The 13,174-nt window shown below is 40.1% G+C and overlaps 1 protein-coding gene across 1 annotated transcript in view; it reads left to right on the plus strand.

Annotated features, from left to right (window-relative positions):
* MFSD14B (major facilitator superfamily domain containing 14B) overlaps nucleotides 1-6,752 on the plus strand; it is a 78,398-nt gene extending 71,646 nt beyond the window's left edge. The window contains 3 exon segments of the mRNA NM_001194284.2: nucleotides 2,126-2,223; nucleotides 4,154-4,296; nucleotides 5,009-6,752. Of these exon segments, the coding sequence (NP_001181213.1) occupies nucleotides 2,126-2,223; nucleotides 4,154-4,296; nucleotides 5,009-5,260 (493 nt within the window). The 3' untranslated portion in view covers nucleotides 5,261-6,752.
* Nucleotides 6,753-13,174: the final 6,422 nt, after the last annotated feature.

Genomic DNA, 13,174 nt, shown 5'->3' on the forward strand with positions numbered 1-13,174 from the left:
CCTCACTCTTAGATTCTCATAAACTGCCAGACAGATGCCTCTTAGGGAGCTTGGGGTGGACGGGTATGATGAGAAGGAAGCAAGGGTTATTTTACTGGTTTGGTGTATTCAACGTTGCAGAAACCATTAGGCTTTAATTTGGGGAAATGTGTAGCTAGATAACAGGATTATTTATAAAGACTGCCTTCATGTCATTGGACTTTCACAGAATTGTTCCTTAATTGAATGTATCTCTCTCTTCCCTCCAGCCCCCAAATAAAGTTTTATGTCTACTTTTTAAAGCATATGCCAGTTTTTTTTTTTTTTCCTTCCCTGAGACGGAGTCTCACTCTGTTGCCCAGGCTGGAGTGCAGTGGCACGATCTCAGCTCACTGCAACCTCTGCCACCTGAGTTCAAGCAATTCTTCTGCCTCAGGCTCCTGAGTAGCTAGGATTACAGGCGTGTACCACCACGCCCAGCTAATTTTTGTGTTTTTAGTAGAGACGGGGTTTCACCATGTTGGCCAGGCTGATCTCGAACTCATGACCTTGCGATCTGCCCGCCTCAGCCTGCCAAAGTGCTGGGATTATAGGCATGAGCCACCTCACCTGGCCACATACGCCAATTTTGAGACACTGAATATAGTCAAAAGCAAAACAAAAAGATACAAAAAAATGACTGATTATGGCAAGCTTCACTATCATTGACTATCATTAGCTATCATTAATTGAGTGACCTTGGGGCAATAACATAACCTTAATAAATCATTTGAGTTTGAACACAAAGATTTCTTCCAAAACCATGTGCATTCTGCCGCAGTTATTACTACCATATTAGATTCCCATAAACAGCAAGGAAGGTCAAAATAAGCTCAGTGGAATAAGAAAAAATAGAAGGAATTGTGAGTTTTGTTTTGTTAATGTGGCAGGTTTCTCCATGTGCCTGGTGGGCAAATGCAGAAATGCCATCTCCATTTTAGATGGTAGAGCTGGTCCTTACTTTGGACACATAAACAGACAACATAATTTAGAGAAACTAGAATTGCCTTAGTTATCAGTGTTTAGTTTGGGGAGTAAGTACATGTGCCCATTCGGAAATTCGGAATTTCATTTGATCCGCATGCTCTTTTTTTTTTTTTTTGAGAGAGAGGGTCTGGTTCTGTTGCCTAGGCCAGAGTACAGTGGCACAATCATGGCTTACTGCAGCCTCAAGCTCCCAGGCTCAAGCGATCCTCCCACCTCAGCCTCCTGAGTAGCTGGGAGTATGTACATGCACCACCACGCCAGGCTAATATTTTGATTTTTTTTTTTTTTTTTGTACAGACAAGGTCTCATGTTGCCCATGCTAGTCTTGAACTCCTGGGCTCAAGCAATCCTCCTGGCTTGGCCTCCCGAAGTGCTGGGATTACAGTCATGAGCCACTGCCCGTAGCTGTCTGTGACTTTTTACCAGATTAACTTGTTTGATTCTCCTTGTTCTTTTTGATTTTGCTCCTGTGAACTTTGCTTCAGTAGGTGATTTAGTCACATCCATGCAGTGTTAAAAAGACTGTCATCATGTAAGGTTTTTCTTTTTCAGTAATGACCATCCCAAAGTTGGGGCCTGACTTTACTCACTCACACTTCATACTGTTAAAACTCTTTTATTGAGAGAAGGACAAAGGTCTAAAGAGGAAAGCAGGGTCTGTTTTTCCAGTTGGAGGCACACCATGCTGTTGAGGGGTAGCAAACTGTGTAGCTCAAGGGCAGTGTGAAGGTGAGCCTTTGAGAGGTACAAAGAAAAAATGAGAAGTCAGTGGAGAAAATGTGATATTTATAGAAACAAAAATCTCCTTGCGAACTTCATTGAGGTTATGTCTAAAGACGGCAATAGGGATACCAGAGAGAAGAAAAGTTTGTAAAAGAAGTAAAATCAATAAACAAAGGTTTCCTGGCCCTTCTGTCCGCATCCTAGGCCATTAGTTTTCTACAATGTGATATGTAACCTTGTAGGTTTAAAAAAGAATGCATTTTTAGAGACAAAAAAATAAATAAAATGTAACAGGAGAAAACAGAAGGCATTTGTACTTTTGCCACTGATTGCATTCTGAATAGTGAGCTCTTTGAGGCTGGCCTGCTGCCTGACTGTGCCTGTCCTGTCATTGCAGGATGATGTGGGCAGCAGGGACCGTGGCTGCCATGTCCAGCATCACATTTCCAGCAATCAGTGCCCTCGTCTCTCGGAATGCAGAGTCAGATCAGCAAGGTGAGGTCACTGCCCGCCCTTGTTTTTCTCCTTCAGTGGTAGACCTCCCTGCTAGAAGCCGGAGAAGCTCTGAGTTCTCCCCATCGACAGCAGGAGCTGACAGCCATGTGGCCCCTTCTCAAGGATCATACCTATTTTCTTTGTCAGATAGAAACATTCTGTTTTCCTCTCCGCTTTAATCTTACACTTATATTTTTTAAAGCTAGACTTAGCAGTTCAGATTACTAACAATTAGAACTATTAATATTCCCTTTTCAGTTTTGATACCTCTTTTCTTCTTTAGTGTCACAATTAAGCAGACTATAGTCACATTTTAACAGATGTCTATTAAATAATGAAAAACCAGTTAACCACGAGTTACTTAATTACTTTATTCACTAAAATGTATTTGGAATAACTCATAGTCTGTGAGCGTAATTTAGAAAATAGTATTTGAGAGTAGTAAGAAAAAGTCTGTGTGGTTGTTGATAGTTAGACGTTGAGTGAGAGATTAAATTAAAATTAAGACTGCTATGTGGAAAATAGCTTTCCACCATCTAGATCCATATCTCATCCTTCCCGTGCTTCTGCTTCCCTTCCTGTCCTGTCTTGTCCTGTCCTCCCTTCCTCCCTCTTTTTCCACCCTTCCTACCCCTACCCCCCACCCCCCATCCTCTACCCCCACCTCCCACAGGATCTCACTCTGTCACCCAGGCTGGAGTGTAGTGGTGCAATCTTGGCTCCCTGCAGCCTCCGCCTCCTGGGCTCAAGTGATCTCCCAGTCAGCCTCCCAAGTACCAGGGACTAGAGATGCACACTACCATGCCCAGCTAATTTTTTGTATTTTTAGTAGAGATGGGGTTTCACCATGTTGCCCAGGCTGGTCTCAAACTCCTGGGCTCAGTTTACCTGCCTTGGACTCTCAAAGTGCTGAGATTACAGGCGTGAGCCCCCGTGCCTGGCCTGCTTTCCTTTCAAGCAGTTCCCATGGCTAGATTTAATCCCTTTCCTTCTCTATCTGCTAATGGCTCACCTCATTGTATTCAGGAAGAAGTAGTAGAGAATTTTAGAGGGAGAAAAAATTTTAATGCCTAAGAGCCCTTTAAAAAGTTTTAGTAAAAAACTATATTGGAAAGGATAGTTTATTCATTGCTTTTTTTTTTCTATATCAGAAGTTAGGTATCTTACTCATATTCATTGTTAAATATTGTCCCTTGAAGACCACACATTCTGTATGTCGTCACTCCTGACTACAGTAACTCACTTGGCTTGCATCCTCAGGGAGGTGCTGTGTCTGAAGTGAAGATGTGACCCATCCGTGGAGTACTGTCACTGCCTTGGCATCTGACAGACACCATCCTGTCATTTGGGGCATGGATTTTCTTTTGACTGTTTTTATACTTATTCATGTCAATATACATGTTTCTGAATGTCAGCATATAAAAGTTTTGGAACACATTGTATTAGGCTGAATTATATACTACCATTTTTGATTTACAGAAACATTCATTTCATACAGTTCAAGCTAACTTTTTACTTGCTATGTTAGAAAGCATTTGGCACTTCTGGGTTTTTCAGTGTAGGTCTCTAGGGAGACAGGCCTGGAATACACCTGTGAAGATGAAGTCTGCCTAGTGGGGACTGATCTGTATTCCTGAGACCAGGGCTGGCAGAGGTGAAGAGCAGGTTTTTGTTGTGAAAGCACCAGAAATGACCACAGCAGGGAAATCTCAGTTGACAGAAAAGTGGAAATTGCCTGAAATGGGAGGATATTAAAGTTTTGGATTTTATTTTATAATGGATGAAGTCTTCCTAATCTACTTTCATTAGCATGCTTTCTCCTCAGTCTTGCCAAATTAGTATATCTTGGTTGTGAGAAAGTACTGTTCAGCTCCAAATCTTGTGATGCCTTTCCGAGAAGACTGGCATTCTTTTCTTTGTTCTGATTTAGGAGTTGCCCAGGGGATCATAACTGGAATAAGAGGACTATGCAATGGCCTGGGGCCAGCACTGTATGGCTTCATATTCTACATGTTCCATGTGGAACTGACTGAGTTGGGCCCGAAATTGAATTCTAACAACGTTCCCCTGCAGGTAATTTGGTCGTAAGTCTAGTTTTGTAACAACAGTTATGTATGATTATAGCAAAATCCTGTGACCTTAAATTTGGAGAGCATTCTTACTTGTATGTTACTATATTTTATTTGACAGCAATAAGTATTGTGTTCATTGCTTCTCAGGATCAGGGAGGGGTCATTTTAGTGATTTAATTAATATCTTATGTAAAAGGTATGTCTTAACTTTGTTCAGATTCTGTTTTCACCTACACAATCACTATGCTATTCTCTGGCTAAGCCCAGACCAGTTAATATTTGAAATGACCTAAAAATCCAGCTAAAAATTGAGCTAAGGTACTTTTTGTGCTATTTATTTGAAATTTCTTCCCTTGTTCCCTCTAAGCCATATTTAGTATAGATATCTATATAAAGCTGGAATTAATGTTAACGTACAAAGGTGCATGATCTGAAGTCATAGGATGGGATTATAGGTTAACAGCTGTTGCTTAAAAGCTTACAGTTTTGCTGAAGCTATTTAGAAGTGGTACAGAAAGCAGTTAATTAGTTGCCCTTTTTCATATTCCAAACACCAAGCTCTAGTGGAGTTTGCCTTGACATTTAATGAAACATTTGCTTATGAGAATATGATTCACTTTTTGGTGGTGTGTTTTTTTGGGTAATCTAGGAATAATTTCGAGTTAAAAGACTAACTGTATTCTTGGTCTCCATTTCTTTTCCACATCCATCAGGGAGCTGTCATCCCAGGCCCACCATTTTTATTTGGGGCATGTATAGTCCTTGTGTCTTTTCTGGTTGCCTTATTCATTCCTGAATACAGTAAAGCCAGTGGAGTTCAAAAACACAGTAACAGCAGCAGCGGCAGCCTGACTAACACCCCAGAACGGGGCAGTGATGAGGACATTGAACCACTGCTGCAAGATAGCAGCATTTGGGAGCTCTCTTCATTTGAGGAGCCTGGGAATCAGTGCACTGAGTTGTAAACTCGGCAGAAGGTGGGATTCTGCATACGCCATCTCTGAGAGCCATGGAGGGAGCCACACCCCTGGTGACTTCATGGTGCTGGATGGGAGATGCTAGCGGCATCCTTCAGGGCCAAGTTTGATAAATACCACCACCATCGTTCTGCTCTTCCTCCTCCTGTTTTTTTTTTTTTTTTCTCTTACATTTTTTTTCCTGTTTATACATTAGAATAAGATAAGATTCGAAATACTTCCCTGCAAATAATGTGCAACTCTCAAGGTGAAACTCAAATAGAAAAAGTCATCTCTCTGGTAGAAAGGATGGCTTTCCTGTAATGACTGTAGACTAAGTGACAGCAGTCTTTCCATGCCCTTTTCAGCAAAAGGTACAGAACTATAGTGGGACTGCCATCTCTGGCAAGATTTCAGGTAAAGAATGTCTTCTTAATTTCTACCTTCCTGTTTCTCTGAATCAGCCCATAGGTGTTGATGAGTGGCCACTCTTAAGAGTCACTCAGTATCAGGGATCTATTGTCTTTGTTCAAAGGTCAAATAAAAACCTAGTCTCCTTTTATTCTACTTCCTATTCTTGGCTAGAATGAAACTCAGCATATATACACTTCTGGACATAAATAATATTGAATAGTGATTACCTTTACTAGATGAAAGAAATTTTTATTACAAACTTAAATCATGTAAAACTCACAACGCAGATTCCTGGACCTAGTGTCCTGGTTTGGTCCGAGGTGATTTTACAGAAGAAAAAAACAACTCAAGCATTCTGGTGACAACACAGAAATTGTAGGCTGCTTCTAAGAAAGTTAGTAACAATTTGGAAATTCCTAAGTAGGATGAGAGTTAATAACTGGATACAAGTGAAGTTTATATCCAAGTTCAGACTCATAGGCATCATTATGATTTGCTTCTTCCTATGTCTCCCATGTCCTACTTCTCATTCATTACACTCCTGCCTTAACTGCTCTGTTGTAGTATGCATTTGTTTTTAATTCATCTTTATTTCAATCTGTTTGACTTTCGAATCGCATGGGAATATGCACATTAAGTTGCTTTCTAAAATAAGGTTTTATGAAGCTGAGTTTCATGATAAGTGTCTTGCTGTTTTTTGAGATGTTTTATGGACAAAGAAAACTTTACAGATTTATATGTATTTTGCTGCACCGGTAAATGGACCATTAACTAGGGCCCACCTTTAACAGAGCACTCCTTTGAAAGTTTTATAGGTATGAAATATATGTAGATATTTGTAAAGGGTTTTAATTTTTTTCTGATGGGGTGCTGTGTAAATCTTGTATTTATAAATGTAATGAAGGTATTGACAGAAAAAATATATACAACTTTTATAAAGGATTGTGTACTGACTGAATACATTTAAAAGAAAATATATTTTGAAACCTGTTCTGCTATGAACAGAGATAACATATCTTTTTACTATGCTATTGGTTTTTAGGTTAAGCTTCTTAATGCATAATAAATTTACAGTGGATACTTTTATGTCTTTTGTGTCTTTTTTTTAAAGCAAATAGTATCATTGCTCTTTTGTGTTCTCTGTTGGGTGAGTTTCAGTTAAACTGAGTTGTAATCTTTCAGCTGATGCAAAAGGTTTGTATTTTCAAAAAAATTTTATTTTTAACAAAATTCCTTCAAAGTCTCCCTTCAAAAACATCATAACTACAGATGCTCCTTGACTTACCGATGGGGTTCCAATCCTGATAAGCCCATTGTAAGTTGAAAATATCATATGTTGCAAATGCATTTGTTACAGCTTAGAAGCTTCAGCACTTTCATTATCAGCATGGTAGAGTATTGGTTGTTTACCCTCCTGATTGCATAGTGATTGGGAGCTGCAGCTCACTTGCCACTGCTTAGTGTCATGAGAGAGTATCATACCACATATTGCTAGCCTGGGAAAAAAATAAAAATTTGAACTATGGTTTCTACTGAATGTGTATCACTTTTATACTGTCATGAAGTTGGAGACCATCTGTATTTTTATTTTTAAAAAACAGGGACAGAACAGAAATGCATATATCCATGTTCACAGCATTCATAACAGCCAAAAGATGGAAAAAAGAACCTAAGTGCCCATTGACTGATGATGAATGGATAAACAAAATAGGTATATCCATACAGCAAACTATTATTCAGCCTTGAAAAGGAAGGAAATTCTGACATATGGTGCAAAATGGATGAGCATTTAACACATTATGCTAAGTGAAACAAGACAATCACAAAAAGACAAATACTGTATTGTGCCACTTAATGATATGCCTAGAGTAGTTACATTCAGAAAGCAGAGTAGTGCTCACCATGGGGAGGGAGAAGTAGGAAGCTGTTATTTAATGGGTACAAAGTTTCATTTTGCAAGGTAAGAAAAGTTCTGAGATGGTAATGGTAGGTTGTACAAAAGTGTGAAAGTGTACTTAATGCCACTGGACTGTATCCTTAAAAATGATTCAAAGGATAACTTTATATGTATATTTTACCACCATTTGAAATAAATGCTCTCATGGCATCTTTTTTATCATTGCTTATCACAATTGCAGTTACTTTACCCATTTTAACAAATATCCCAGCATGACAAACATCATTTTTTAAAATTAGTTTTAAATTTCGAAAAGATTTACCATTTCAACCATTCTAAAGTGTACAATTCTATGTTTTAAATATATTCACAAGGTTATGCCTGAACTTTACTTTTCCCAAAAAGAAATCCTGTGCCCTTTAGCATTCACTCTCAATCCTCCCTTTCCCCTCCCCTGGCAACCGTTAATCTACTTTGTCTCTCGAAATTTGCCTGTTTTGAACATTTCATATGAATGGAGTCATGCAGTATATGACCTTTTGTGTCTGGCTTCTTTCACATGTTTTCAAGGTTCATTCATGTTATAGTATGTCCAAATTTTATTCCTTTTTAAGGCTGAATAATACTCCATTGTATATACATACACGTTTTAAAAATTCATTTATCAGGTGATGGACATTTGAACTTTCTCCCTCCTTTTGGCTATTATGAATAATCCTGTGGTGAACATTTGTGTACAAGTTTTTGTGCAAACATATGTTTTGAACTCATCATAGGTATATAGTTGGGAGTTAGATTGCTGGGTTCTGTAGTAACTTTATGTTTAACTGTTTGAAAAACCACCGAACTGTTCTCTGCAGCAGTTGCGCACTTCAGTTTCCATCAGCAGTGTAGGAAGGCTCCAATCTCTATATCCTTATTAACACTTGTTATTTTCTGTTTTGTTGGTTATAGCCATCTAGTGGGTTTGAAATGATCTCTGTGTGTGTGTGTGTGTGTTTTGAGACGGAGTCTTGCTCTGTCACCCAGGCTGGAGTGACTGCCACTTCCACCTCCTGGGTTCAAGCAATTCTCCTGCCTCAGCCTCTTGACTAGCTGGGATTAGGCACTCACCACCATGCCTGGCTAATTTTTGTATTTTTAGTAGAGACGGGGTTTCACCATGTTGGCTGGGCTGGTTTCAAACTCCCGACCAAGTGATCCGCCCACCTTGGCCTCCCAAAGTGCTGGGATTACAGGCGTGTGCCACCGCACCCGGCCCCTCATTGTGGTTTTGATTTGCATTTCTCTTAATGCCTAACCAAGTTGGGCATCTTTTCATGTGTGTGTTTGCCATTTGTATATTGTCTTTGGATAAATTTATTTGAGTCCTTTTCTCTGTTTTACAATTCTGTTGTTGCATTATAAACATAGTTCATGTATTCTGGGTATTATTTCTATCAGATACGTGATTATCAGATACATGGTTTGCAGTATTTTTTCACATTATGTGGGTCGTCTTTTCACTTTGTTGATGGTACCCTTTCATGTACAAGGTTGTAGTTTTTGATGAAATCAAGTTTAGCAATTTTTTTCTGTTGTTGCTTGTGCTTTTGGTGTCATGGCTAAGAATAAATACATTACCAAATCCAGGGTCATGAAGATTGTGTGTTCCTCCTATAGTTTTACGTTTTAGTTCTTATGTATTTAGTTCTTTAACTCATCATGAGTGGGTTTTTGTATAAGATGTCAGGTAGGAGTCTGGCTTCATTCTTCTGTGTCTGGGTATTTGTAATCTCATTACCGCGTTGAAGAGACTATACTTTCTCCATTGAATGGTCTTAGCACCTCGTCTAAAAAGGTGACCATAGATAGATATATAGATTTGTTTCTGGATTTTTTATTCTATCCCATTGGTCAATATGCCTATTCTTATGCCCAGCACCACGACTTTAATTACCATAGCTTTTATGTGGTAATTGTTGAAATTAGGAGGTATGAGTCTTCCACCTTTGTTTTCAGTATTGTTTTGGCTATTCAGTATCCCTTGTGATTCCTTATGAATTTTAGTTTTGGCTTTTCCATTCTTCCCTGCGTGCTCTCCTCCTCCCCCACCACCAAAAAAAGAAGAAAAAAAAAGGATTTTGATAGGGATTGTATTGACTATAGATCACTTTGGGTAGTACAATCGTCTTAACAGTATTAAGCCTTCCTGCACATGAACGTGAGATGTCTTTCCATTTATGCCTGTAATTTCTTTCAGTAATGAGTTGTAGTTTTTAGTGTACAAGTCTTGTTCCTCCTAGCTTAAATTTATTCCTGAGTATTTTTTCCTTTTTGATGCTATTGAAAATTGAATTATTTTCTAGATTTCATTTTCAGGTTGTTCATTGCTAGTGTATAGAAATATAACTGATTCTTGTGTGTTGATCTTGTTTCTTACCATTTTGTTGAATTTCTTTACTCCAGTTGTGTGTGTGTGTGTGTATTCTTGAGGACTTTCTATGCATTAGGTCACGTCATCTGCAAATGGAGATAATTTTACTGCTTCTATTCTAATTTGAATGTCTTTGGATTTATTTTTCTTGCCTAATTTTCTGGTTAGAACTTCCAGTACATTGTTGTATAGCAGTGTCAAAAGCAAGCATCCTTGTCTTATTCATGATCATAGAGGGAAAGCTTTCAGTTATTCACCAATGAGTGTATTAGTTGTGAATTTTTCATAGACACATTTTATCATGTGGGAAGTTCCCCTCTAGTACTAGTTTGAAATAGGAAGTTCAGTGTTTCTATCATGAAAGAGTGTTGAATTTTGTCAAACGCTTTTTTTTTTTTTTTGGCAGCAGCAGCAGCAGATGTGTGTTCATGTGATTTTCCCCCCTCATTCTATTAATGTAGTGTATTACATTGATTTTCATATGTTGACTCACCCTTACATTATTGAGATAGACCCCACTTGTTCATAGTGAATAATAACTTTAATATGCTGCTGGATTCAGTGTACTAGAATTTTTTGATGTTTGCATCTATATTCATAAAGGATATTAGCCTGTAGTTTTCATTCTTATAAGGTCTGTCTGGCTTTGATATCAGGGTAGTGTTTGCCTCAAAATGAGTTAGGAAATGTTTCCATTTGTTTTGTGGAAGAGCTTGAGAAATATTTAATACTTTTTAAAGCATTTGATAGAATTCACTGAAGCCATCTGATCTCTTTACTCCAGTAGCAACTATGTTAGAGTGTTACACATGTTATTGAAACCGGTAACATAGAATTGTCAACTGTAAATGTTAAGGAGGCAGCTGAGTGAGTGAAATAAGAACTCCAAGTCAGTGGGCAGTGGTTCTCAAACTTCAGCATGCGTCAGGGCTCATTAAACACAGATTCCTGGTGACACCATCAGAGTTACTTACTCAATAGGCTGGGATGCTTAAGAACCTGAATGTCTTAACAAGTTCTCAGGAAATGCCAGTGTTGCTGGTCCTAGGATCACAGTTTGAGAACTACTCTAAGGTACTGTAAGGGTGACAACAGCAGTTTCCCCAGGGCTGAAGGAACAAAGGGTGTAAGTTTGAATTATTGCAACTTACAGAAGGGTCCCTATGTAATTGAGTCAGACGTCTGAGGAGGGGCCACCTGCTGGTTGGTGGTGGTATTTCTAGGTTTAGAGAAAAGGTCCATGAGGGGTAGTGGCTGGGGCTGGCACAGTGTACCTAATTTGCATATGTTGGAAAAACTGCAAAACTGCTAACTCAGTTCAGCTGCAGCTATGGGAGGGAACTGCCTTTGCCAGGGTGAAGGAGCATTGTTGGAATTAAGCTGTGAGAAGCAGACGGGAAGCAGTCAGTGCCTCCCCCTCTTCAGTTTGCAGTCTCCCTGTAGTGTCCTCTGTTGGTAGAACTAACAGCCAGTTGACAAAGAAATGGGCATGCCGAGCAGAGGACGACAGAAGAATTGAGGGACTGAATCATTGGTACCATCAACATACCTGCTACGTGTGTGTGCGTGCTTCTGTGCAGCCATCAACTGGCTCCATTTTCTGTCAAACGAGGTACCAGATAGTGGGGGACTGCTGTCAAGATACCCGAAAATGTGGACGTGACTTTGGAACTGAGTAACAGGCAGAGATTGGAACAGTTTGGAGGGCTCAGAAGAAGAAAGGAAGATGTGGGAAAGTTTGGAGCTTCTTAAGAGACTTGTTGAATGGCTTTGACCAACATGCTGATAGAGATATGGACAACGAAGTCCAGGTTGAGGTGGTCTCAGATGGAGAGGAGCAATGTGTTGGAAACCAAATGTGACTCTTCCTATGTTTTAGCAAAGAGACTGGCAGCATTTTGCCGTGGCTCTAGAGATCTGTGGAACGTTGAATTTCAGAGAGATGATTTAGGGTATATGGTATAAGAAATCTCCAAGCAGCAAAGGGTTCAAGAGGTGATTTAGGTGCTGTTAAAAGCATTCAGTTTTATGTATTCACAAAAATATGGTTTGGAATTGGCACTTTACGTTTAAAAGAGAAGCAGAGCATAAAAGTTCAGAAAATTTGAAGCCTGACAGTGCAATAGAAAAGAAAAAACCAATTTTCTAAGGAGAAAATCCAGCTGGTTGCAGAAATTTGCATAAGTAAGGAGGAGCCAAATGATAATCACCAAGGTAATGGGGAAAATGTCTCCAGGCATGTCAGAAGTCTTCATGGCAGCCCCTCCTATCATAGGCGCAGGGGCCTAGGAGGAAAAAATTGTTTCCTCAGCCAGGCCTAGGACCTTGCTGCTTTGTGCAGTCTCGGGACTTGGTGCCCTGCGTCCCATCTGTGGCTAAAAGGGGCCAATGTACAGTTGAGGCCGTTGCTTCAGAGGGTGCAAGCCCCAGGCCTTGCTGGCTTACACGTGGTGTTGGGCTTGCGGGTACACAGAAGTCAAGAATTGAAGTTTGGGAACCTCCACCTAGATTTCAGAGGATGTATGGAAATACACGGATGTCCAGGCATACGTTTTCTACAGGGGTGGTGCTCTCATGGAGAATCTCTGCTTGGGCAGTGCGAGAGGGAAATGTGTGGTCACAGCCCCCAGAGTCCCCACTGGGGCACTGCCTAGTGGAACTGGGAGAAGAGGGCCACCGTCCTCCAGACCCCAGAATGGTAGATCCACCTACAGCTTGCACTGTGTGCCTGGAGAAGCTGCAGACAACCCCTGCAAAGCCACAGGGGTGGAGCTGCCCAAAGCTGTGGGAGCCCACCTCTTGCATCAGAATGCCCTGGAGGTGAGACGTGGAGTCAAAGGAGATCATTCAGAGCTTTAAGATTTGGCTGCCTTGCTGGATTTTGGACTTGCATCAGTCCTGTAGCCCATTTGTTTTGGCCAGTTTCTCCCATTTGCAACAGGTGTATTTACCCAATGCCTCTACCCACATTGTATATAGGAAGTAACTAACTTGCCTTTGATTTTACAGGCTCATAGGTAGAAGGGTCTTGCTGCCTTGTGTCAGATGAGACTTTGGACTCAGACTTCTGAGTTAATGCTGGAGTTAGTTAAGGCTTAAGGGGACTGTTGGGAGGGCATGATTGTATTTTGAAATGTGAGGACATGAGATTTGGGAGGGGCCAGGGGCAGAACAATACGATTTGGCTGTGTACCCA

The sequence above is a fragment of the Macaca mulatta genome, chromosome 15 (genome assembly GCF_049350105.2).
Source record: "Macaca mulatta isolate MMU2019108-1 chromosome 15, T2T-MMU8v2.0, whole genome shotgun sequence".
Lineage (NCBI taxonomy): Eukaryota > Metazoa > Chordata > Mammalia > Primates > Cercopithecidae > Macaca > Macaca mulatta.